The sequence below is a fragment of the Puntigrus tetrazona genome, chromosome 9 (assembly GCF_018831695.1).
Source record: "Puntigrus tetrazona isolate hp1 chromosome 9, ASM1883169v1, whole genome shotgun sequence".
NCBI classification, from domain to species: domain Eukaryota; kingdom Metazoa; phylum Chordata; class Actinopteri; order Cypriniformes; family Cyprinidae; genus Puntigrus; species Puntigrus tetrazona.
Window position 1 is genome coordinate 5,678,640 of NC_056707.1, and position 27,545 is coordinate 5,706,184.

The 27,545-nt window shown below is 38.4% G+C and overlaps 1 protein-coding gene across 1 annotated transcript in view; it reads left to right on the forward strand.

The window, feature by feature from the left end:
• The window catches only part of LOC122351927 (ephrin type-A receptor 3-like), a 102,949-nt gene that overhangs the window by 49,518 nt on the left and 25,886 nt on the right, over positions 1 to 27,545 (forward strand). The window contains 6 exon segments of the mRNA XM_043249347.1: positions 4,589 to 4,744; positions 10,401 to 10,736; positions 17,851 to 17,975; positions 25,143 to 25,305; positions 27,022 to 27,072; positions 27,075 to 27,123. Coding sequence (XP_043105282.1) covers positions 4,589 to 4,744; positions 10,401 to 10,736; positions 17,851 to 17,975; positions 25,143 to 25,305; positions 27,022 to 27,072; positions 27,075 to 27,123 — 880 coding nt within the window.

Genomic DNA, 27,545 nt, shown 5'->3' on the forward strand with positions numbered 1-27,545 from the left:
GTGGGATTTTGGCAACAAGAAGAATTACTATTGTTATTTTTACTGCAAAAATCCCCCCAAAATATTATTATTATTGTTTGAAAAACTAACAGCAAGTAGCTTTTTCCCTTTTTACCTTGAAAATTTTATTATTATTATTATTATCATTATTATTAATGGTTTAATAAGGCATGTTTTAATAAAATATAAAATATCTCCCTTTTTTCATGATCTCAGACACCCTTAATTTCAGACGTCGACATCAGACAGTGCACGATTGATAATGGGAATGAGAGCCTGACCTTTGTGGACTTTGCTCTCGTCTCCCCTGAGGAAGGACATCCACTGTGGGCTTTTCTTTGGAGAGCCAGCGAGTCAGATACAGTTTCACAGGCAATTAGTTTGAACAGGAGGTGCTGAATGAATGCATTTGTTCCTTGTATCCTCTCCCTCTCTGCCAGCTACTGTATAAAGAGCGTACCGTAAGTGAATCTAGCCAGCACTTACCGTCATGTCGTCACATTATGCTCCTATTGATTGATAGGATCCTGTTTATCGCAGGGAGGTCTGCTCTCATATCATATCAGCAGTTACCGATCACACAAGACTCCTTTTAGCTTTCCGTTCTGTAGCCCAGAGGAACGTTTTATTTTTTTTTAATCGTATTTTATCACGTAGCTACATCTTCCCATAGGACATTTTTATTTCTCTGAGGTTCTTTCATGTTCAGATGATTTAATACAGAGATCAGTTCATTCATTCATTCAATCATTTTTTCTTCTTTCTTTCTGTCTTTCCTTCATTCGTTTCTTAAAACATAAGGGAAATTTTATTTATTTACACTCAACTTCAGTAAGAATTGATATTTGCGCAGGAAAACAACATTAGTTAACTACATTAGTTAACATCAAACTAAAAATTAACTATACCTCTAAAGCATTTATTGAAGACTTTACTAATGCATTGAACGATTGAATTTTTATTAACTAAGATTAAGAAAGATTAAGAAATAATGCAATGTATTTGCTCGTGTTAATTAATGCATTAATAAATGACACCTCATTGCAAAATGTTACCAATTTTGCACTATATATGTAATTCAATTTAGGTATGAATTTCATTCATATATCTTCATTATGTTATTGTCAAGAAACAATTCATTTACGGGATTTATTTTTCTCGCGCTGTTTGTTTTGCGCACTTTGAGACGCTCCTGAGATTTCTTCCCAAACTTTTGCCCCATTTGCTCTTCACCTCGTTGCTGTCCAGAAGCGACAGATTTTTCATTCCTACGGGAAGATTCCTTTCACGGCTCCGCGTTGTTCCTCGACCTCCCCTCCATCGAACGTCGTCAGTACAGCGAAGAAAAGATCGACAAAGTAATAAGATCATCTCTCATATCCTTATTAAGGGTGGCTCCCGGGAGAGCGCGTGTGTGTGTTCTTGTTAAGAGCGAGTGCTGGAGGCCTGGATGAGAAATCACCTCAGCGCCCCTCTGCAGCGCTCTCGCTCCCTTCCTGCGCCTGTTAGCCCGGGACTGAGCCCCAGCGTCTCCTCGCAGCGCACGTGTAATCAATAACAGCCCACCGCACGCACGCACACCTCAGCACGTCGCGTTAGACACACAAACGTATACATCATGCCGCACTCAGCGCTTCGTGAAGATCTGAGGCGTCGGGGGCCGGCGGAGGAAGAGCAGGCGCAGCTTTGGGTAATGTCATTCATAGCCCTTCGCTGCAGTCAGAGGGTTCGGAGAGACGCCGTCCACGGCCCTTGACTTCTCAGGCTTCTATTAAAGAGCTGTCAAGACCGAGCGCTCGCGTGACGGAAACTGGGACACCTTTCTCTCCGTCATCGCCCGCTTCACTGACCCGCGCCGCTCTTCTTCTCGCGTCTCCTTTGTTTATTTTTGGCCTTTCGTAATTTATTTCTATTTATAATATCGGTCATCGCGTGTCAAGGGCGTCGTGAAATCAAGGATGATCAAGGAAATCTGATTTTTCAGCACATTCAAATGAGGTCTCGGTTCTTCTATAGAGCAAATGTTTTCTTGTTTTAATTGTTTTCTTTTGGATTTGAAAGGTTTAGCAGTTATGTTATTTGCTTTTGTATTACATTATATATTTCTATTAGGGCTTTTCAAGTTTTATTTTTAGCAATTTTTAACTAACTTTTGTTTATTTCAGTTATTTTGAAAGGCAACATTTTTCATTTAAATGTAAGGTTTGTTCTTTGTTTTTAACTTTTAAATAATTAATTTCTTATATTTTCTTTTCCTCCTATCCTTACCGATTAATATTATTTTATTTTAATTCAAATACCCCCATGAGTATTATTTTCATTAAATCCATTTATCATTTATTTATAATATTATATATTATATTATTCAGCTTTATTTATTTAAAATGGCAATTAAATGTTTTTATATAATTTTACTTTTACACATTGTTAAGCTTTTCTGTCATTATTCTGGAAAAAATATGCTCACTCAGAAAAGTAAATAATGACAACCTTTTAATTTTTGGATGAACTATTCCTTTAACAACGCTGAGACAACCCCCCGAGCATTTTCAAGATAAACAAACACAAAAGAGCACATGTAACTAAGACCTTCAGCGCGTCTCCACCTCTGAGCTTTCAAATGCTCCTCTGGGCTCTTCGAAACACACTCTGGCCACATAGGTGTGTGTTTATCACATTTGGGACTCTGATTCGCAAAGGTAACAGTCAGATTAGATTTCCTGTAACAAATGCTATTAAGAGCACCTGCATTTTTTTCTTCATCCTCAATTTGTGCAAGTCCCCCACGGAGAGCCTCGGAGGAGAAACGGGTTAATGTAAACCTGCATTCCCATGCATCACAGCAACTCTCAACGCCGTCTTCTACGCTTAAGAACAGCTCTCAGGAGTAACATCAGGCACGTAGGTGCGAGTGCACTGGTGGGAATGTCATGCAGATTGTGAGATAGGTGATAAACATTAATGATATGTTGGAAGCGGTTGCCCCAAAATACCTTTATTAAAGCGAATGAAGGTCTTCTGCTGGATTCCCAGGAAAGAGGAACCTGACCTCACTGCATTTATAATAATAAAGCCCCTTCGGTTTTCTTGCCATGAAGCAGACTTCAATTGATTGTAGGAGGATGGCGCTGACTTGAAGCTTTGGTTCACCAACTGTATCAGGTATTGAACCTTCAACAAGAAGGGAGTGGAATACAGATGTGTGTGAGGCACAGTAATTAGCTCATCATGATTTTCCCTCTTCATTACGGGTAATGGAATGGGATTCTCATGAATAGGGAAGGATGAGCTGATGAGTACACTTTAATAGCAGAGATATATATTTTTTTTCCATTTTAAGAGGTGTATTTGCATAATTCATGCAGCCGCCACTGAATATGACATTAAAGGAGACTTTAAGAGTATTTTTAAACACACTTCATCACATAGCTCTGACTTCGGCTTCCCAAATTTTCATTTCCCGGAGGAAAAATTATCGCTCATAGCGCAGGTTTGCGCTCCCATAGCTCAAGAGACTCAATTATGTTTCAGCCAAACAAACTTTTTTCAGATGTTTCTCCTAAAATTCCTCAGGTAAGAGCCACGCTTTGTAGTCGTGTTGTTTTCACACGGTTTCAAAAAAAGTTTCTGCTAATTTAAAAAAATAATGCTTAAAATTTATTGTGGTGCAACTTTTTTGCTTACACACCAAATACAATTTTTACTACTTTTTTACAAATTTTGCTGTCATTACAAAGGTATGTTTTATAACAGATAAACATTTGGTAGAGGACTTAATTATTGTTTATGTAGAATGATTTACTAAATTGATCCAAAGTGGAAAAAAATCAAACTATATGTGAAAATATATTGAAAAGTTTGTTTTCGGCATTGTTCAGTTCATCTTTGTGTCCCAGCATGCACGCATTTTACTAAAATGTATTCATATGGAACACAGTTATTTCAAATTGTAACAACACTTAACACATATTTTTATTGACATTTTAAATAAATAAATGCACCATTGGTGAGCAGATTATTTAATTTTTTTTATATTACTGTAGTGTTCAGTAATACTGTTCTACAGAGTTTCTTTCTATGATAGCATTTCCTGTTTTTCTTATCTAGGTATTTTTAAGCTTTTTTAATGGCCTTTTCTCCGTGCAAATTCTTCGTTTCCGTCACCCTTTCCACGTCAACGTTTTTGAATATAAACTCTGGCTAACTTCTGGCATTCGACGAGTTCGTACTGACGCTTCAAACTTTGATATTTTGGCGGTTGACTTGACAGCTGAAGACACTGTTGAAGTCTTTTCAGAAACTCTGCTGTCTAGAAAGTATATTTCTTCGCTATGAGGTCATAAGATCCGCTCGGATGTGCGTGTGGCCGGCCGTACGCACATCTCAGCGCTGTGGGTACAGCTATTAGTTTGTTTAAGTGCGTGCGGATGATTAAATGTCTTTCCATTGTGTCTGCCGATGCATATGGTCATGTGAAATGATTCGCTCCATTAAAAGTGGCAGCATAGTAATGGGGTAATGAATGGCCCTGTTGGCTAGAGACTCCCAGCATCCTAATTTGTCTTTCCTCTTTTTGTTGTCTCCTCAGCCTGCCGGCCCGGCTTCTATAAGGCCTCTTCGGGGAACGTCAAGTGCTCCAAGTGTCCTCCGCACAGCTACACACACCAGGAGGGAGCCGTACACTGCAGCTGCGAGAAAAACTACTTCCGTGCAGAGGAGGACCCCGTCTCCATGGCCTGCTCACGTATGTAGAACCGCATTTTATTCACATTCTTCAGGTTTAGGACTCGGTTTGACCCACTCTTGATTTTTTAACTGCTTGAAACGCTGGTTAAACTGCTGATATCTGCTTCAAAATGCATGAGCTTTTCTCATTTAGGGCCGTCAAAGTTTCAGCGGATGCTGTAGGTGTGTTTTGGAAAGGTCGTAAAAACTCTAAAAATAAAAAAAAATTGACAATTTAAAAAATTGAAGACCGTACGTTAACTTGAAATCGAAGAGTTGTCTTCTTAATCATCCAATCATAATTTACCATTTTCTCATGCATTTAGGTTTCATAGTCAAAAAAGTACAAAACTGGGAAATTATGTTTTTTGCGTATCACTAACTAATCTGTTGCAGACAAATATATATTTTATTTTATTTTATTTTAGTTGTAGTTAAATGCACCTTAGCGTGCAAAGAAGTGAAAATAAAGGAAATGTAAAGCTAATTTTGAACCTACAAATATTTGGCTCAAATCGACCCCTAACAGAAAAAGGCCAAACTGTTTGTTTTAAAATAATATAAATTATTTAAAAATAAATATGTTTTTAAATTCAGCTAGTCGCCAACACATAATTTCTCAGTTTCAAAAATAACTAAAAACGGAAAATAACAATATAATGGTATTTACCAAAAACACAAGAAAACTAAATAAAATGAAATAAAATAAAAATGTAAATAAAATTTTAATGAAAATTGAAAAAACGAGCATAAAAACAATATCAAAATATTAATAAAATTATCGTGGTATCGTAGTCACACAAAAGTAGTGTTTTTTTGTTTTTTATGATTTTTTTTTCTTCTTTTTGTCGATCTGCATAGAAACCAGTTAGTGTCTGTGTGACCCGCAACTCAAAAGCGTACGCAGATGTTCAACACAACAGTGCAGTACGGCGAAATCTCCACAAGCGTTCAGAAGTGATGTTGTAGTACGGATAATTATTTATGTTACTTGAAACGCAGCGTTCCTCTTCGCCGCGCAGCCCTCAGAAGCGCCAGAGCTTTTTGAAGGATGGTGTTTGTTCAAGGATTGATGAATTTGTGTTAGCTCATTCTGACAAAGCTTCCGATACCCCCTCAGCGGCCTTCAAGCCGTCCCATCGAGAATAGCCCGTGTTTGCTTATTTTTAACCGTTTCAGCCCGACGGGCCTCCTCGGCTTCGCCCGGCGGAGCGAGCTAACCCATTCTCTTTTATGGAGAAGCACGCAGATGGTAGACAGATGCATGCAGCGACTGCCAAGCATTCCAAAACACGTTATCCATAAATCACCGCATTGCTATCAGTGCTGATTCATATCACATAAAACCACCAAGAGCCTTATTGAATTCTGCGGCCAAGTTTAATAGGGTGTATCTTACGTGACATCCGAAGTAGTCAGCGCGTCGGATCACGCCACGCACATGCGACTCGCTTTTTTTTTTATTTTGGCTGTCGGAAGCAATAGCGAGTCTTCGTTTCCACTTAAGCGCTCATTGCCAATGTTAGCTTAAGACTTTGATGGGTACAGTGAGCGGAAAAGCGCTTGAACGGAGTGTACGACTTTAATTTCTCCACTTCATACTGTCATAGCCCTCGAGTTCGTACATTTATCTTGATAGAATCTGCTCGGATGCAGGCAGCGGAACGGATACGCTTTAAGTGCAGCTCTGAGAGCGGAACTGCAATTAAAAGAAGACGACGTACGATATTATCTGCAATAATTGTGGAAGGTCATTCGGAGTTCTTTGGAAATGTGTTTTTTTTTTTTTTGCATGTGAATATAATTCAGGCCATGGCTGTATTATACGGGCAGTTGCTCCGTGAGTTACAGCTTTGTAAAACTTACAGTTTATGTTGCGAGCTGCGTTGTGTCAGCGGAGGTCGGCATTTAATCACCGGCGAATGTTTCAAAGGGATACATATTTATGCCTGTTTTTAGTACGTATAAATGGACCTGTTTATTTCTGGCGGCCTCCTTTTTATGAGCTCATAAAGGCGATGTTCTGCTGCGTGAATCTATGACGTGAGGAAAATGTCAACGGCAGACACGGTATATAATTGGACCCAATGCTGGGTAACTGATTACATGTAATGTACATCTGGATTAGGCAAGCAGATTTCAAAGCTAAGTGCATGTAATTGGAGCATGCTACATTTGAACTTGTTCATAATCAGATTACGGATTACATGATTACATATTATTCACACAATTCGCCTGTTCTAACTCCCAACTCTTGGACCCTTTGGTGTCCCTTTTTGATGCACAGGGTCCTGTTTTGCAATTATTTTTGATGTGCAGGGTCCTCTATTGTTTTAAAGGGGTACTCCACCCCAAAATGAAAATTTTTGCCATTAACCACGTACAAGCTTCACAGTTTAAGGTATTTTGTATGTAAACCATGAGGCTTGCATCTCCAACCTACCATCAGGGGTTCAGCCATAATATTATGAAGCTATGAGAATACTCTTTGCACAGGAAGAAAACCAAAGTAAAGAGTTTATTTAGCAATTCGGCAACGTAAAAAGTCACCGTAGCGCCATTTTGGAGATCATCTGGTACACAGAATTATCGTACGCAGTTAGCAATGGAAAGATATGTCTTGTATGTGTATTTACGCTCCGATTTGTACAAACAGCGTATCTTTCAATTGCCAAAATATCTTAAATTGTATATTTGAATAATTGAATATTTTACTACTAACTCTATACGATATCATATTATAATGCTATTGAAAATATTATAGTGAAGCTATGCTCAGAGTTTATATTTACAGTAATATATTAAATGATGTGTCACACAGAAACATGAAAATAGTGTAGATTGGTCTAAAATTATTTATAATAATAATGAATTTATTCTACTTAGACACTAAGTAGAATAAATTCATCCATTTAACATATTTATTTCATTTCTAAAAATCCTATAAATAATTTATGTAACTATTTTACGGTTACACCTATTAGCATGCATATTACTAGAATATTAGCCATTTATTATTGCTAATTAGCACATATTAATGCCTCATTCTACACGACCTTATCCTACCAACAACCTAAACTTAACAACTACCTCTCAAGCAATCAGGTCGAGTATGAAGCAAATTATGCAGATTATTGATGTAAAGCTGTGAAGTTTGTGTCTTCATCCAGTGCATTGGATATAAAGCTTAAAACTAGTTTGATTAAAAAAAAAAATCTAAAAGTGATCTAAAAAGCAGTCAGATAGCATTACCTAAAATGGGTAACTTAGATTGTGTTATTTTCTACAGTTTTCATCATGTCTGTACGTCTACACTGTCCTGATCATATCTTTTATCAATACCAGATCTTCCATATGTCACAGGGATAATTTTATGGGTTCATCATCGTTCAGGACTGCGGTAATAACAAAGGCTGTAGTCACACTTTTGTGGACTGCCTGTCCGAATAATGGATGGCTCACCCTGACACACCCCACATCCTCCCGCTAACAGGCCAGCGAGTCTGTTAACATTACCTGCTCACTGTGATTTCTATTATATGTCAGGATCAAAGGACGCCATGCTCTGGCAAAGATGTTACCTTGTGACATATAATGACTTTTTCCTCCATCCTATAAAAAGAGACTTTGGTTTATGCTGTTGCCACTGCAGACTGAGCCACATTAATGCATTTTTTATCTGCGCTGACACAGACAGCCTCCTTTTTATGATATCCTCTTTTTTTTTTATAAAAAGGAAAGATTAAGGTGTTGTAAAACAGAAAATCCACTATACGTTAAAATAATAAGGAAGGTTGTTCGGTCAAATATTAAAATCCTCACCTTCATGTAATTTCAAACGCGTAATGTTTTCTTTCTTTCATGATACACTAAATGAAATGTTAAAAAGAAAGTCCACTGCAGTTTGTTGTTATTTATTTAGTTTTCATTTTCATGTTTCATATTATTAAGCTTAGGTTTTAGTAATATTGTTACAGGTACATGATGATGATGATGATTATGATTGAAATGTTTCCAATTCACTACTATGCAGATTTTTTTGTTTGTTTTCTACTAATTTTTATTAATTAGTATTACTTAAAAAATAGTTCTTCTAGTTTCTGTTGATAAAAATGTGAAAAAAAGTCATAGCATAAAACGGTATAAAAGTTTGAGAAGGTCTGGTATAAAATATATATATACGGTTATGTGCTGTATTCTATATCTATTCTAAAGTCGTACCATTGTCATGTGAGGACCAGACCAATATTTAAGACTTTCAGTCTGCCCCTCCTTAAGAGCTGGTAAATGTGATTATAAAATTACATTTTGAGTGAATTATTCCTCAAGGATTGTTGCTCTTCTTTCTGTAAGTGCTTTTGAAAAGGCCAGTGTGGTGAATTCTGTATTTGACCTTGAAGCTAAACGTCTGATTTATGGTCGTGTCAGAATCAAGGGAAAGCAACAGGGAGTGTTCTGGAATGTTCCAGAGTGAGTTTGTGGAGGAGATTCCTTTGTGTAATGTTCTATTTCTTAATGTAGGATCAAATCCTATGTCTCCTCCGCTTTCTTTCTTAGACGAAATGTCTGTCAATGTCTGTTCTCAGGTCAAATCAAACCAACCCAACACCGCACTCCTGATTTCTTCATTCACCACCATTTGTAAGCCAGGAATGTAGTTTTAGTATAATCATACCCAGGGGTCAGATATTAAATATTCCAAAATTATTTACTGGCTTTGAACTGCTGTCCGTCTCCTTACTCTGATCTTACTGAGATTTCACTCTTGTTCATATATACGCAGAAGTCTGTCACTTATTCAAATAACAGCTTGCTTTGCAGGACTGCTTTTCCAATCAATAGAGCACCCTGGCCACACTTCTTTCCCTATTTTTTTACCGGGACAATCTTTTAAAGTTAATAAAACAATACAGAGAGGACACTTGCGAACTCTGGAGAAATTCTAGAGGCTTAGCCAACATTTTAACAAGGGGAAGGACATGCCTGCCTAAATTCCGTATCCATCCATAACTGATGACTTTAACGATTAAACCCACACTTTTTAAAGTAAATGTACTTCCCCAGAGGGACATTTTATTGCTCTTTCATAGCTCATGAGATTTAATGGAGTTCTCAGTTGTGTTTCTTTTAAGTATAAACTTTGTCCCAGATGTTTCTCCTGTCATCCCTTTGTGAACCGGACTTTAAAAAAACACAAACGAGTTTCTCGCAAAATGAATGAATAAATCAATAAATAGTTTGAGCTTGGTGTAATCAATGAGAAATGTTTGAGTTCCAAAAGTATCTCCATTTAATCTCATTGCCGGAAAATAAGGTTCCAAAATGGGTTTTGGCAGGAGAAACGTTTTGGGTTCCTCAAAGAACGTTTTAGTGAACAGTTCGTCATGTGAACAATATTTTAATAATCTAAAGGACTGAGGTGACTATAAAGAACCTTTTGCGGTTTTGTGAATGTTAAAGGTTCTTCTTGGAACCATGAATCTCAATAAAGAACATTTATTTTAAAGAGTGTAGAAGAAATGATGGGTTTCCTGGGTCAGTATTGGTTCACCTCTTCAGCGTTGAATATGCATTTCGGTACAGCTGAAATTGATTTTCATCATGTTATGCTGTATTTTTATAGCTTGATTTAAAAATTATGAATAAATATTATATCACATATCTTCTTTCCTCAGGGCCTCCATCTGCCCCACGGAATGTGATCTCTGCCATTAATGAGACGTCAGTGATTCTGGACTGGACCTGGCCGGCTGACAGCGGAGGGAGGAAGGACGTGATATTTAACGTGGTCTGTAAGCGTTGTTGGCCGGGTCCCAGGCAGTGTGAACCCTGTCGAGGGGCCGTGCGCTTCCTGCCCCGTGCCACCGGCCTCACTAACACCACAGTGACTGTGGTGGACCTCCTGGCGCACACTAACTACACCTTTGAGATCGAAGCCCAAAATGGAGTGTCCTCCCTGGCCCCCACGATCCGACAGTATGCTGCGGTCACCATCACCACCAACCAAGCAGGTGAGTCTCCCACCTCAGAAGAAAGATTTCACCACCCTTTCCAAAAATAACCAAAAAAACAATAATAATCAGGGGGGAAAGATATAGGTCATGGCTGTTCTTTCAGCCATGAAACAAAAAAAGGTGAATTTTTGAAGAATATCTTGAATCTTTTTTTCTTAAATTAAACTATCAAGCTCCAAATTCGTGATAAAAAGCCCTAAATGTATTATGGAAGAGGTAAATATGATTCAAGCAATGTACTCAAAGCCATACAAAGCTTTATCTGAGAAAATGAATGAAATAAAAAAAAAAAAATCTGAATCTGTTTATCAAATGGCTTTAGTGCCATTATATAGCCATCCTATGCTCCGTGCATAAACCTCAATGCAATGCCTCTGCCTACACTTTTGTAGAAAACCTACCAATATGCGCATTTTATTCCTCTAGAGGCAGTAAATACAAACTACTTTTGTTCCTTTTCACACGTATTACAGGGGCAGATCAATGTATTTATTATCAATTTAAAAATACCTTGGTTTAGGGTTGGTGGTACATTTTTTAGCACCATTAAACCAGATATTAATATGTACAACTAATAAAATACAACGTTTGCAGGTTTACGTTCATTTAACGAATAAGAAGCAAAAACGAATAAGAAGTAAATAAGAATAACATTTAGTTGCCACAGGCACGTTTTTCAGAAGAGTCTGGGTTGAATATAGCATGGAATATTGTAATAAAGCACACGTCTTAACATTTCTGATCATTTCATTGTGCTCTTTTTGCAATTTTGCGGCATGGCAGGCCCATTCATTAAGGAATAGATCAGCTAGGATTATCTTCAGACATTCACCTTTTGTGTTACATCACAGAGGTTCAGAACAATGTGTGAACTCTCTATTTAATTCTCCCGGGTCTTCTAATGGGACATTAACACAATATTCCCAAAAATGACACTTCATTCAAAGCCACGTCTTAACAGGAAAATTGTCATCACGGATTTCCATTGATTGAGTGAAAGGTTTTAATGGTCCCCCCGAGATAGATTGAGACGTATTCACGAAGACGATTCAATTTCCACTCGGCGATGTGCGACAAAGCTCAGCATTCCAGTCGGAAGGAAGAAAGGAACCGTTTAATGCAAAAGCTTATTGCTCATCACAGCTGTCTGTGGACGTATCCTCCTGCAGGTGCTGGCCTCTAGTTTGGCTGCCTGAAGGTCACGACTCCTCGGGTTACTAAAGCTGAGGGATGCTGAACGGCAGGCCATCTGCCTCTCATTCCATGTGGGCTTCCTTTGTGAAGACTCGTGTTTCTGTTCTCCGGCCCTGTGGGGCTCAGGCCTCTGTCGGTTCAGTGCCGGCTGTGGAGTGATAGGTACAGGTCCTGTCAGATGATTTAGAGTAGGCTTTGGTCCGCAGATTACAGGCTTTGGGGTCTGGTGTCATGAAATAGTAGGCAAAGACTACTTGGACTACTAGAGGTTCAAAGGCTAGGGATTGATAGTTTTGCACCCTTTTACCACAGGGAGCAGTTGACTTTGCCTGGGACCTCATAAAATCCTTACTGTCATTGCAAGAGGACTGCATTTTCACTCAGCAGATCTTTCATCTTCTGTCGTAGAACAGATGCTGATTTATCTGTGAAGAAGGCATCTTCTTTCAGGGTGCTTCGGGCTCTATGTTGTCTTCCCTGTCTGAGTCACTCAACATTCATGTTTTCAACAATATTTTCATTATTCTTGGGTAATATCATCTTAGATTAAAATGATTTAACAACAAGTGATATTGAGGAAACGAGAAAAAAGTATGAAATTATATTAAATAAACACAGTATTAAATAAACACAATATTTAGCTAGAATATTCCATATTTAATTAGAGAGGGTAAACAATAATTACTAAAGTAATAATATTAATTCATTAAAATTTAAACAGAATTTTATTTGTAATTGAGCTTTCTTATTCTTCTTCTTATTATTATTCTGAATTTAATGGTGCCTGAATGAACGTTCATTTAGATTTCCGAGTTTTCCAATATACTACAACATATAGATGGGGTCATAAAAGCGTACTGTATGACATAGAGTGACCCTGGCTACAAGCACCAGAGTTTGTTGCGGGTTTAAGGTTTTTTAGTGTTGATGGGTCACAGCTTCGCTGTTGAAGGTGTTTTTGTCAGAGGAGGATACCTTGAGGGGACAGATTTGTGGCCCCTCAGACCGATGGGCAGTAAATATGGATTTAACGCTTCTCTTCTCTAGTCCTTTCAATGCATTTATTTTTTTCTAGAATATGAAGGCCATTTGTTTTTAATCATTGGCTGTTGATTTCCATAGCCTTATTACCCTCTAAACAATTTATTAATCCCTTTAGACATGCACACTCCCACTCGCAATTCTTACTTGCTTTCAAAGCACACAGTACAAAGAAGCATGCTTTGGCTAAAGCTCTCCGGTTTATTGCGCCGCGCTGGTATTCATTTCCTCGCACAGAGACAGCGCTACACCCTCATTCTCTGTCTTTTCGATCGAGTTTTTCAGTACAGGCTGTTTCAGAAAGCGAAACCAGGAAGATCCTGACCTCTCTCTCTGTTCTTTTCTACTTTTCGCTCTTAGACAAATAATCCGGCTTCCTTTACTGTCCTATAAAACACAGCCAGAACAAGGAGATGGATCTAGTGAGTCGGGCCTGCAGAGAGCACATTTACGAGGGGCTCCGAGGGCTGTCATCCATCTAAACAGAGCCAGCATGTGCTCCGCAGCCCAAGGGAGACAACACACTCAAGCTGCCCTCGGTCTCTGCTCGGCTCTCGACCTCGTCGGAGCTGTAAAACGTTTGCGTTGAGACCCGACGCTTCTGCCGTTATAACCGGCTGATTCGGGGCAGGGCAGAGAGCCCGGCAAAGCCGGAAAAGCGTGTGGCCTAGCTTTCAGTAATTCCAAGTCTCATACTGCTGTGCTGGGAATGTTTTGGCACAACTGGGAATGAGGAGCGAATTGAAAAAAAAGTACCGTGTTTGAAATATTTCTATCACTTTCACTGCGTTTGTTCTGTATCATCCTCTTTAAATGATAGTTGATAAGCTGTGAATTGCAGTTTTGTGACCTATTGGAGCCGGTCACATTTCAAAAGTCTTCAAAAGTGACTGAAGAATTGAATGCCATTTCTGAATAACAGCATTTATTTAAATTTTAAATACACTTTATTTAAACCAGAATCTTTAAAAAAAGTATAATAGTTTTCTACAAAAATATTGGTCGACTGCTGTTTTTTTTATTTATTTATTGTTGTTGTTATATTTTTTTTCTATTTATTTAAAAACAGCAAATCATCATTAGGATGATTTCTGACGCTGAAGACTGGAGTAATGATGCTGAAAAAAATTACATTTTGGTGTGTATTCAAATAGAGAACAGCTATTTTAAATATTTAACATATTTAACAATTTTACTATATTTTATAAAAGCTGCAAAATAAGACAGAGTAGTGTATGTTGCAATATCAAGTAGTATAAAAAAAATGCTTTGTAGAATCGCTCACATTACATCAGTTAAGGTCAGATAACATTCTTTCAGTTGGATTCAAACCATGAAATGTTGCAGTTCCTTATAATGTTACCAGTCAACAGCCGGAGCCAATTCTGACTTGCGTTTGGCACTCGGCGAGTGTTAATTTTGGCCCCCGATCTGCGTGGAAGTGTTTAGCTGGATCACGGCATTACAGAAGGTTTTCCATGACTCACCCATGCATTCCTGAAATACGTTGTTGCGGTTTGCCTCTTCTGTTTGGCGTCTGGAGTTTTTTGGGGGAGAAAGGTCTGCACCCACATTAATGCCACGTCTCTGTCCCACATCCGCAGAGCCATGTGGAGGACATTTTGAGACCATGTTCTGCAGAATGTCATAATCCCGAACGCTAACGTCCACACTGCAGCGCACTAGCAAGTATAATAATTGTCAGGCACACCTGTAAACACAGCGCTCCGATTTCACTCCTCTTCTGAGCTTGCGGCTCAAGAACAGCGAGTTCCCTCCCTTCTGCGCTTTCCGTAACCGAATATTCTTGCAGCATCCCACATACAATCATGCGGTTCTCTTTGCCGGTGCTTTCTTCTAGGAGGTTTGTGGGATTTCTCTTGGCTTTGTAACAGAGGTGATCTGTTCACAGGGAGAAAGCTGAGAAATGTACGCAGCTCCAAAACCGAGAGAACATCCTGTTGAAAGATGCGCCGCCACACAATTATGAAAGCCTTGACTCACGATTGTTTCTGGTAGAGTTTGGCATTAGCGTGTTGCTAAGCCAACAATTCAAAATTCATCGAAATAGCAAGTAAAACTGTCAACCAAACTCTTGTAACTCTATTTGTTTGTTTGTTTTACCTGTCACTAATTCTGTGATTTGATACTCTGTGAAGGATACTATGTTAGAAGAAAAAAGCATGAAATTAAATCTAAATATCATCAAGAACTATTTGGATGCATCCCAATAGTGAACCTATGTTGCCATAAAATGCTCACTTAGTTTCGAAAACATAATCATATAATAAGTCACATTTCTTTTACTTTATTCACCAATTGTTTGCCAGTTTTTTACCTCAGCTTGTTGCTAATTGGCGCTAATTCTTTGATTTGCTCCTCACTGAAGGGTACATACAGTATCTTAGTCCTTTTGGATCCTTAACATTGAGGCTGTATCTGAAATCGCTCTTACTCCTGCTTACTCTCACTCACTATTCCCCACTAATACAGTCCACTGAACGAGTGAGTGACAATAAGTGAGAAAATTCAGACGTCAAGGACACAAGAAGTGCTGCGTGCACCATTTTCTGGCAAGACTGTGGAATTAATTCATTGGTTGTAACCTACTAATTGAGATGCATTATGGGAATGAGTGCACTTGACAATATCTACTACGGCTGCGGACATCACTTCACATTTGTCTCCTGAAATAGTGCACTAAATAAGGGTACAGGGGCAATTTGGGGGCTGTTGTAATAAATTATATGCTAAATATTATACTATAAATAACATTTTTGTCACTTTTGATTATTTTTTTTACTCATTTGGTTAATTAAAATTATTGAATTTCAGCTAGCTGCCAAGACGATATTTCTCATTTAGATTAAGTCGAAGTGCTAAAATAACTAAATGCTAATATGAATCAATAAAATTAAATGCAATTGTAAAGATTAATTGAATAAATGAAAATAAAAGATAAAAATGGCAAAAAAAGAGAAGTGAAACAAAAAGTAAATATAAAATGTAAAAATTATTTGTTTATTTATTTATTTTCAAAATCCAGTAGTGTAGCTATATGACATTAAATGCTCCTAATAAGGCTGTTCAGTTGGTTTCAGACACATAATCATAATCTCTCACTTTGCTCTTTGCTGCACATTCCTTTAGGTTTGTATAAACCAGTGCTTTTTTATTTGATTTTAAGACAAAGTTGATCTATTCACGCTGTGAACACTGAGAAAGATACACAGTGTCAAATGAGCCTGCTGTCCAGACATTATAAATCATAGCTTCCATAAACTGCGGCCACTATAAAACTTCAATAATTCCTCCCTATCAGAGTGCCGTAGGGAAGGAGCCTGTGCAGCGGGGCTGCAAACTCAAACAGACTGAGCCCATCTGGATTCATTAACAAAGAGAAATAGACGAAGAAAAAACCCAAAGGGTTCCAGGGGAAAAGAAGCATTTCAAGGCTGTATAATCACAATCAAGAAAAGCTTGAACATTTGAAAGAACAACATGTTTTTTCCTGTGGTCTAATAAAATTAAAACACAGGCAAGTCAGATGCATCCATGGCCTCATTGCTGCCTTGCAATTACAGAGCTGTAAAGTTGAAAAAGAACACGAGCGCCAAGCAGAATGAGAGCGAGACTGGCTCTGACTTGAATTACACTCACAGATTGTGACCATGTGAAGTGCCAGAGCGGAGCGAGACTTTGAGCTGCCTGTAGCACACTTAGAGATGTGCATATACAAAACTGCATACACTTTTTTAAATAGTTAACTAGTTGGAGGGTTATGTAAATGACTAGATTGTAAATCTCTAGGATACCTGGAATAATCTGGGTCACCAGACCTTGATCACTGATGGAAAGGTTTTGAGACACATGTGTAAAATTTACAGTTATCTTGTAGGCTGTAAAGAAAGAAAGCAAAGATTAAATCAGCATTTTGGCACACTAGAATCGTAGGACCTTAAGGAGAAAGGATAGAATAGAATAGAATAGAATAGAATAGAATAGAATAGAATAGAATAGAATAGAATAGAATAGAATCTTAGGAGAGGAAGGAATTAAATTGGATCAAATCGCAAAAATTTAAAGATGAATAATAGAATAGAATAGAATAGAATAGAATTAAATCATGAGAGCTTAAGAAGGAATAGAACAGAACACAATAGAATAGAACAGATGTATATAAATACATGAATTTAATATGTATAATTAGTATGAGGACACATGCAAAAGGAGAGTACAGACATTTATAACGATTCAAAATATTTATAATAATATATTTATTATTATATAGTTTGTATTTTTATTAATACGTAATTATTTATTATAACAGTTAATAATGATTAGAAGATATATTTATCATGATATTTACATCACATGACTAAGTTGTGTTTTCGGTTACTGTATTTTCGTCAAATAAAGGCAGACTTTTTAGATAGATTTTTTAAAAATCTTAGCAACCTCAGTTGTTTTGAAAGGTGTTTTCATTACCTAGAAACTGGGTTACTCATGAATGGATTACTTCATAATTGGGGGTCCTTAGCATCAAAAAAGCCCTGAATTAATGAGCCGTGCTCTAAATGTAGAGGTATTGACTTGACATGAAAGTGGCCACTGTTTGCAGGAACCAGCCGTTGCCTGATTGCATCAATTTGTCTTTCAGTCCCAACTTTCCCAACTTTGAAACTGGCCCCCAGTGGAGAGCAAACTCGATTAGGTCAACAGGAACCAGTTCACAGGATGCAAATTGTTGAATGAAAATGTCAGCTGAACTTCCTGTGACCTTAGGCTTTATGTGCTTGTAATACCGTCACAGCCAGAGTGGAAACAGCTAATCCGCTTTTTTTCCATTTATGTGTTTCTCTCTTTCTCTACGCAGCTCCATCTGCAGTGGCTGTCATCAGGAAGGACCGAACATCCAGAAACAGCATCTCACTGTCATGGATGGAGCCTGAGAGACCCAATGGGATCATTTTGGACTACGAGGTCAAATATTATGAGAAGGTGGGGGCAGTTTAATTTTGATTCGCTGTGGGCATTCACTGCATTAACATTTCCATTTGAATCACTTTGTCCTTTTATTTGGCATCGTTAGGAATCGTGGTCCAGAGTGCACATCTATGTACCTGGGAGCATTTCAAGTTATTAGTCGATGTTGGCTTAATTTGACTATAGGGGGTGAAACTGATTCTGTCTGCTCTGCCGAAGGATGTTTGCCTCAAATGAAAATTTTAACCCGGTTTCAATGTTTCCTTCAATTTAGCTTTCATTCAGCAAAACCTATTTCTGTTGGACAGACCCTTTAGACTCCTGAACAGAATCATTCCAGTCTTCACTGTGTCTGATATCCTCCTATTTTTTAACAGTTAAATGCTTTAGAACTATATAAAAACCAGCCGCATTTGAGATAAAAAGTCAAGTAGTTTGCATCATTGGATAGCTGTCGGCCATTAAACATTCATATCATTAAACAGTTGACTAATATTAAATTATCTGCAACTTCCCTGCAACTTGCATCATTCTCTTTCAACATTAAATAGATGATTTGTGCAGAAAATCATTCTCCGCTGCTGTGAACAGTAAAACTCACCTACTTTGATTCGATTGGCTAATTATTGACTTTATTTATTACAAACTGACCATTTCTAGTTTATATATAGTGGCATTTCATATAAAAGCCAGTACATTAAAACAGTACACAAAAAATGCGTAAACAGAAAGCAAAGTAAAGAAAGAAAACAAATTAGCATATTTATGCACGATTTCTCACAGATCCAGTTCCATCATGGATCCGGTCCATTCAGAATCAATGGACACGCAATGCATGAAATGGACTTGGGTTTCAGTATTGTGTCTAATCATCTAGTTTTGTTTGGAGAGCTCTCTGTCACTTCTGAGACTGCCTACTGCACAGATTTCTGTCCCTGTGTGTAGGAAGTGCATCAGGCAGCTTAGAGGAAACATTGCTTAGTGCTCACTGACCAGGTCTGTTCGTTTTAAGCCTTCTTAACAATCTGTGAAAGTGCCAGATGAACTCAGAGGCACTGATCTAAACACCACCTGCCCATTAAAGCTTGCGGCCTCACAAGCCCATGCTCGCCCATCTAAAACAACCTCACAATCTCTGTAGTCTGGACCCAGTCGGTCGCCCCTCGGCTGCTTTCCTACAGATGCCGTATGATTAATGAGCCGTGCAGGGACTGGGTCTTGATTGAGGGTCAGTATTGTTGTGCTACATCGGCGCTGCTCTTTTAGGGTCAGTTTTCAGAGGGCTCTTTCATGCTGTCAGATCCTGTGATGTCTTCTGCTCTAGGTGAAGTGGGTAACGTCTCCCTCCTCGCCGAAGCAAGCACGTCTCTCGGTTTGGAACTTAACTGGGCCCTGACATTGTGGGAGTCTCCTCTCCCGAACTGGCAGGGGATCTGAGGGTGTGAAAGAAAGCCCAAGAACAGTCTCCAGTGGCAACCGTCCAGAATTCTTCCCGCAGCAAAAACATTCCTTTGCTTTAGTGGCTAAATTTCTTGACTGTATGACCACACAGAGACAGGCATATTGAAATTGTAGACAGGATTCGGTTGCCTCTGAGACATGGTTCATCTTCATCATGACAAAAAGGTCTTAAGTTCAAAATCGAAAGCTTGTGCCAATGCTTTAGACCGGCAGCTTATTTTATCCTGTACTTTTCATTCTCCAAATGCTAAGGCTGAGTGATGCAGCTTAAAAAGATGGATAGATAGATAGATAGTACTATTTGGCGAATATTTATCACACAATTAATCTGTAATGAGTTATCTTAAAGTAAGCATTATCTGTTAAGTAACTTTGACGTTGCTTTTGGAGTTAACAGATTTATTTCCAAACATGGTTTAATACCATCATAATTGTGCTTCATTTTTACCGCACTGAACACAAAAACAGCCATTATATAACCTAAGCTTCTGCAGAATGAGCTAATAAGTTAACCATAGAATCGCTGTAAAAAGTTAAGCCTAAATGTTTCTTCTGAATCGTTCTTGAACGAGCAAACTTTATTAGTTGACCTTTTGAGGATAGCAGCTCAACTCTCTCGAGCCGAGTTACGCTCAGAATGCCTTCAACATTTACATTCAGTCCAAATATGCTGATAGCGCTTTTCCATCTGCTTCCTACAGAGGACCTTTGTGAAGCGTCTTTCTGTGAGATCAGTGAGGCCCAAATCTCAGCCAGTGGAAATGCTTTTGCTCGGCCGTAATCCCCTTATTTGCAAGCAAAAGGCAGCTCATCGCGGGCTATTTTCACCGTCTGGCACAGGTACACTCGGGGGCTCCTGAAATCCCCCATGTCTCATTTGACCCTGGGTGGCACAGTGTTCCCCCTTCACAATGAAATCTAGTCCGTCTCTCCATTGATTCCTGTTAATTACACAACCTTGCGAGGCACTGCCTCATCAGGCATAGCTGGAGTCGCCCAAATCCCACACAAGCGGTGCTGCCATGTGGAAAAGCCAGGGACACCCTCGGTAAGACCCTCGGTGCCCCTTGATCTAGGCTGGCAGAGGATAACAAGCCACCTTCACCCTCACAAAACACACACAGGGAAGGAAAGGGGGCCCCAAATCTTCTTACCGGATTCACTGACGCACAGGCCGCAGACTCGAACATATAAACCTCATAAAAGAGAGCCAGATCCGCTAAGTGACTCTGTGGCATCAACAGGCCGAGTTCAAAAACACCATGATGTTTACACTGCATAATGTTGTAGAGCGCAAAATCAAACAAACTGCTCTTAATGGATTCCCAAAAGGGCATCGAGATGCACGGTAACCCGAGTGATGCGGCTCCTGTGAGAAAGCGCCGTCCAATCCCAGAGGTCCAAGAGATCCATGTTGCTTCGCTTAATGTAAATCTCTTTTTGATTATACGCCAGGGGGAATGCTCTGCTCTTTGTGTGTATATATCAAATTAACAATGCTACGAAAGAGGAAAAGGGCCTTACAATTCAAGCATCTCTAAATACTTGAGCGCTCTGGTTCATGTTTCCCTGACGTTACAGCACCCCGAACGCGCTCGTCTTTTTGGAAACGCTCTAAAATTAAGCTTTTTAGCGTTCTGGAAACGTTGCTGATTTTGTCCGTTTATCGTATTGATCTCGGAGCGTATTCGGGTATGTTTACTTCTCCTCCAGCTTGGAATGCTTTGGAAAAGCCATTTCGTATTTACAGAATTTCTTCTTTAGCGGAGTGGAAGGCTGTAAGCCCAGATTGCAATATTTAGACTGTCAAAGTAGAACATGACAAGCATATTAAATTCCACCAATAGCGCACTTGTCGAAAAGTAACAATTGCACGCCTTGTCAAACCCCGGAGCTGGGAGGTGGCTGATGCGGACCTAGGACATATGGTAAGGATATAGTTTTTTGCAGCGAAAATTTCCACACACCTGTATGTGATTTCCAGCTGATCACATGATGTCGTGAGCGGTGAACGGTGACAACCTGTGAAAAGATTTATGACTCGAACGGAGACGCGTACAATACGACGCGAGGTATTGGTTTCGTCTTCCGTGGAAGAGCGAATTTTTATATTCGGGGCCTCCTCGAACCATAAAACCTGATGCGCTCCATTTGTGGCTTTACATTCAAGTCTGGAGGTTTGAAATGGTTTGTGTGCTGCGTTTGGGAAAGGAGTAGAAATGATTGTCGTCAGATCCAGATCAAATGTGATGTTTGCATTAGTCACTGGGTTTCCACTGGAGTCATGTGTTCGTTTCTTTCCGTGATGGGTTTTGTCAGTCGACGTCCTACCGCATTTATAAAACTGCTAGATATACAGATCTACAGATTTTTGCGAACAGAGGCTCGCTGGTGACACTTACAGGCTCTTTGGGCACCCCGGAAAAAGCTGTTCTGGATTAGTTTTTCATTTGAAAAGTGCTGTGAGAGGAGCAGGAACACAGTGTTTCCAAAATATCGCTTCCAATTTAGGCTTCTGGGGATGTATTACAGAAACTTTCGATCTGATTTCTCGACGCAAGATCTTTAAAGGTTGAAATGGCCTCGGTTACTCAATAGATCAGATTCAGAGTTGATTCAAAAGTTTCTCTAATACATCTTGGACATTTTAACAAAACTTCCAAAGCTCAGATGCATTAACAGATGTAAGGCCCAAAAGACCATCTAACAGAAAGCCTTGTTTTGCCATCATCGCAGTACGTACTGGCTCTTTGTGAATAAAAACCATGCAATGCTGATAAAATATGGCTTTTCATTTATTTTGAATGCTTTAAGTAACGCGTTCGGTCTAAACCAGCGGTCTGCTTTTGATTGTATAAGTCTGGTCAATGTCAAATATTATTACTTATGTGGTGAAATGTGTATTTAAGCAGTGAAGACGCATATTGCCTGTGCATGTTTGTTGCTTTTATTTTTTGCTTGTATTCCACGTCTTCCACAGGATTTAGCAAATCCATGTGAGGTCATTTATTCAACATTTGGATACACTTACAACTGAAACAAAAAACACTATGCATCATATAGTTTTTGCTATTATTGCTATGTTATTCAATCAGAATTCTATAAATTCTAATATACCAACATTCCATTAAAGTAATAGTTCACCCAAAAATTTAAACTACTGCATATTTTACTCTCTGAAAGTTTGTCTGAAAGAAGAAATTAATATACACCAAGGATGGCTTGGGGGTGAGTAAAATATGCTACAATTATCACTTAAACAAGAAACACTCAAATAAAGCATATACTCTACATTTCTAAAGTTTGGAATCAGTAAGAATCTCTTTCTGCTCATTAAGGCTCCATTAATTTGATACAGTAAAAATATATAGTAAAATATTACTGCCATTTTGATAATGTTTTTGTTTTCTATATATATATATATATATATATATATATATATATATATATATATATATATATATATATATTTTTTTTTTTTTTTTTTTTTCAAATAATGGCAAAACAGAATTTCAGCTCCATTACTGCACTCTTCAGTGCCACAAACATCGTGCTGGTTTTGTGGAAATAAATAAAAAGTTGTCATACTTGTGGCGTTTAATATTTTCGGTGAAAACTGTCCTACATTTGGTGATGAATAGAACGGTCCAAAGACTCAATTTAAAACATTTTCTTCTTTTCCTCTTTTTCTCACCCAAAGCTTTAACTTTTGACGTTGAATCTGTTTTTCCATAGTTCCGTGTGCCAAACTTTCAAGCTTTTTCTGAAAATCCAAAAAACAAAAGCAGCGTTTTAGCGTTTTAAAAGCTTTGTTTCTTGTGTACTTGCAGTCGCCTCGCGCAGCATTGTTCTAAATGTGGCTGCGCTAACATTGCTGTTTTATTTGTTTCTGATTAGTGGATAAGCAAAGGATATTCAAAGAAATCCAGCGTATGTAACTGTACCCTCTTCTCTCATCCAGTGGCGTCTGACAATTGCGGTCCATACCAGCGCGCATCAAAAATCCTATTAGCATTTGTAGTCTAGACATGAAACCCAATAGAGCTTTAATCTGTTACGTGTTTGCCGACCCTCGAAAGATACTCTCAAATCTCATTTGCCATTAATTACTTCAGAGTGGGGAAATTCGATATCTACAGTGTGGACAAGTGAGCTATTCTTAGAGGTCAACGATGGAGCAAAATGCAAATGAACTTTTGAAGGTTTGCCATAACACTAGCCCTGGCCGAAGACTGATACGTTACATGGATGAATGTGCTGGATAATACCGGCAAATGAGTGATCCCTCTGTTTGTGGGATGTTTTCCCTCGTTTCTGGACTCCTACAATAAACAACAGAAACCTCGGTTCTCTCTTCTTCCACCCCTGCCTCTCTTTTTCCAGTCAGAGAAACATCTGAAACAATGGTTTGAAAGCAAAGACGCCCCATAAATCAGTTCGGTTTTTTCGCTTGTAGAGAGGATCAACGTACCACAGAAATCTTTAGGAAAGCCATAAACATGTGAGGAGAAGGTGGCAGTATATTAAGATGAGCTTGCACTGTCCCAGGCATCCTTGTATGCTCCTGACGAGCACGCAATTTCACATCCGGTGAGACATCCCTCTCCTGTCCGCTCTGACGCTCACATGTCAGACAGACGGATGTCTCTGTGTGCCTCTAATGAGATATGATTCACTTCAAATGCTCGTTATTCCTCTTTGAGACAAGGCTCTGCGTAAGTGGCCTTAGGTTGCTCTGAAGTCTCTTTAAGGCGGTTCAGTGCATATTAGAGTCCCGGGAAGATGTTTTCTATGTAGGTGGCAAACACACATCTGCTGGAGCAGGACTTTTTAAATTACACCCACTTTTTATAAAAAAAAAAAAAAGAATAAAACAAGCCTCACATTTATGGCACATTTTCTTGTTGAAAATCCTGCTCTGCTCAGAAATGTACTAGCAAGCTTGGGGTCAGTTTTAATAGTGTAAAAATTAAATTGATGAAAATTTATGCAGACATCTGTAATGTCAAAATGTTTATTTTTCAAATAAACGCTGTTCTCTTAACATTTGTATTAATCAGACAATCTTATATATATATATATATATATATATATATATATATATATATATATATATATATATATATATATATATATACATATATTTATAAAGCTATATTAAGCTGCTCAACCATTTTGAGCACTGATTATAATATGAAATCAGCATATGAATTATTTCTGCAGGATATTTTGGAATATTAATTATTTCAGTAAAATGTGTGAATAATTTAAATATTTGATGTTGTTTGTACTTGAGATTATTAATTACATTATGTGGTGAAAAGCTCTTCATGTTGACTTTTATCTTTGTTGTTCTATATTCTATTCGCGTTTTCAAACAATTAAAAACGATTGATCACATCCAAAATAAAAGTTTTTGTTTACATACAATACATATTTGTGCTGTGTTTATTTATTGTATGTAAACATCACATTTTTCTTAAATATACATGCATGTGTTTGTATTTATATAAAGTATACGCAGTACGAACTCATATGTAAACACAAACTTTTATTTTGGATCTGATTCATGACAATTATTCATTCAACAGTATTTATTTCTATCTATAAAAGGTGTATTTGACTCGACATCGATCAGATTTTTAAACTGGCGAAAGATGTTTATGTTATGCTAAAACTAACTTACCTCTTGTTTTCCTCTTATTGCTTTCTATCTTACAGCAGGAGCAAGAGACGAGCTACACCATCCTGAGGTCAAAGGGCACAAACGTTACACTAAACGGGCTAAAACCCGACACGACCTACCTGTTACAGATCAGAGCGCGCACCGCGGCCGGATACGGCGGCAGCAGTCGCAAGTTTGAGTTCGAGACCAGTCCAGACTGTAAGCATCAGCGTACTTCCTTTCATTCTGTTCTCTATTTACAGTCACATTCCCTTGCAGTCGCAACCCATTCGCAGCTGTGTAGCCCAATGAACAATACAGACAAAGGCTCACAATTCCCCTGCTTTCTGATCCGATACACTGTCGCACAAGTCATTCACACAGTATAAACCACTTGGTTAAAACGATACGTGCCGCATCTTTTGTCCCACGCTGGCAGCTGTTGTCTGCAGCGCCGTTAAGCACTTAGATCGAGTATTTCGTAAACCCTGTATTGTGTCGCAGCATTGCTGAAGGCCTTTTTATCTAATGAAACATTTATAGGAAATCAATGCACACTCATGTAATGAAAAGATACCGCGAGTGGCTCTCCGCTGGTTTCTGAGCACGATCGGTGATCCATAGGCGCCTCTGAGTGTATATCTGGTGTGAAATGTACACCAAGGCGCATAATTTATGCATAAAATGGAGTTATGTTTCAGATATTCTATAATGAAAGAAAATGTGTTATGGATATATGTAGGATAGCGTAAGAACTGTGTATTAATCTGTGGGAAATAATGGTAATCTACGTTATTGTTAAAGGTTTATTTCTCAACATTGATTTTTTCTTGTATTAATTCATCTAATGGCTTGATTATTGAGTACTGGGATGAAAAGCTACAGATCCAAGAAAGAACAAATCTCATCAGTATAATCTGCTGTATTAATTTACAGCGGCGCCCAGTCTCCTGCTGCTTCCATTTCTTCACAGAATATGTTTTCTTTGCCATCACTCAATATGTGTCAACGCCATCTGATAGAAAAAGGACCCTGCGCTGTCATGTCGCATATTCACGTTAAATATTTAAAAACTAGCATTCAGCTTTGATTAAGAATGGATTGAGAATTCAAGATTGTTTCAAACTTACTGTCAGCTCCATCTACTGAAGAAAAACAGACGTGTTGATGGAGTGACAAAGTGAACTTTTCACATCACACGTGTATTTAAAAGCAGCTGCGATTTTATTTTTCTGGCTTTTTGACTACAAATGGCAAATGCTTTGAATGTGGGATATTATCCAAAAATTACAAATGCTGTTTTTGAGTTGACGCATTGTTGTGACAGAAAATATGCGTACAATTACTTAGAATTTACACTTAAATTCACATCAGTCTTTGTGACCTTATCAAACTCTTAGTGGGTGAATATAAAACGACTAAAAGACATCAGGACTCTTGTTAAAAAGAACTGCACTTTAAATTAAATGCTGAAGTGACTGGAGTGCTTTTTTGTGCATATTTATATGTAATTTCCTAATTACTAATTACTGCAAATGCTTATGTTTGTACCTAAAGGGTCCATTTTGGTACCTTAGTACTGTCTTACTTATTATTATTGCTACATATTAGTGCTTAAAGTGTACATATTTAAACCTAATAGTTACAAAAGTGTACTTTATCTGCAATACACACACACATATACACTAGGGCTGCACCATTACGACGATGATTCCCTTGAAAATGCAATTGCATTTATTAAGTAAGAATTGGACGACTTACACTGAAAGATGTTTATACCATCGTTGGAAGCAACCGCATGCCATATTTTTACATTAACATAAGTTCAATTCCTTTACTTTTAGAAAACTGTACATTTTCGTTAATTAACCTTCAACAGCTACATATCTGTCCAATGTGTTTTTAACACGTCTCTTATTCTGTCTCTCTCTACAGCCTTTTCCATCTCCAGTGAGAACAGTCAGGTGGTGCTGATCGCTGTCTCCTCATGGTGGCCATCATCCTCCTCACTGTAGTGCTCTACATTGTGATAAGCAGGTCTGTCTGTCAGTCACACACACAGAGGTTTAAGTGTGCCCATCTTGAAGCTGTCACTTCGCTGTCTCAAGTTCCTCCCCAGGACCCTTGATCTCCCACCCTTCAGATATGAAGTATGAAAACGTGTGCCCTTCATGTCTGCCGCCTATATATAGTCGTAGACGATTCCCTTTGGCAGAAGCTGTGTTATTTTTCCTGCCGAATGTAACGGGCACCGGAGTGTCGTGTCATGCAGAGGGGCTGATTTTGGCAGACGGCACCATCGAAAAGAGTGCATGAATCTATGGCTTATTATAAGACCCCAGAAAGCTGTCATGCCTCATAGAGAAGCAAAACAGTCGAGTTGTTCCTGGCTCTGAGTTTTGTCTGTTCAGGTTTTAGTCACTTTGTACATCGTTTAGAGAAGAAAAAAAAAGTTCCAA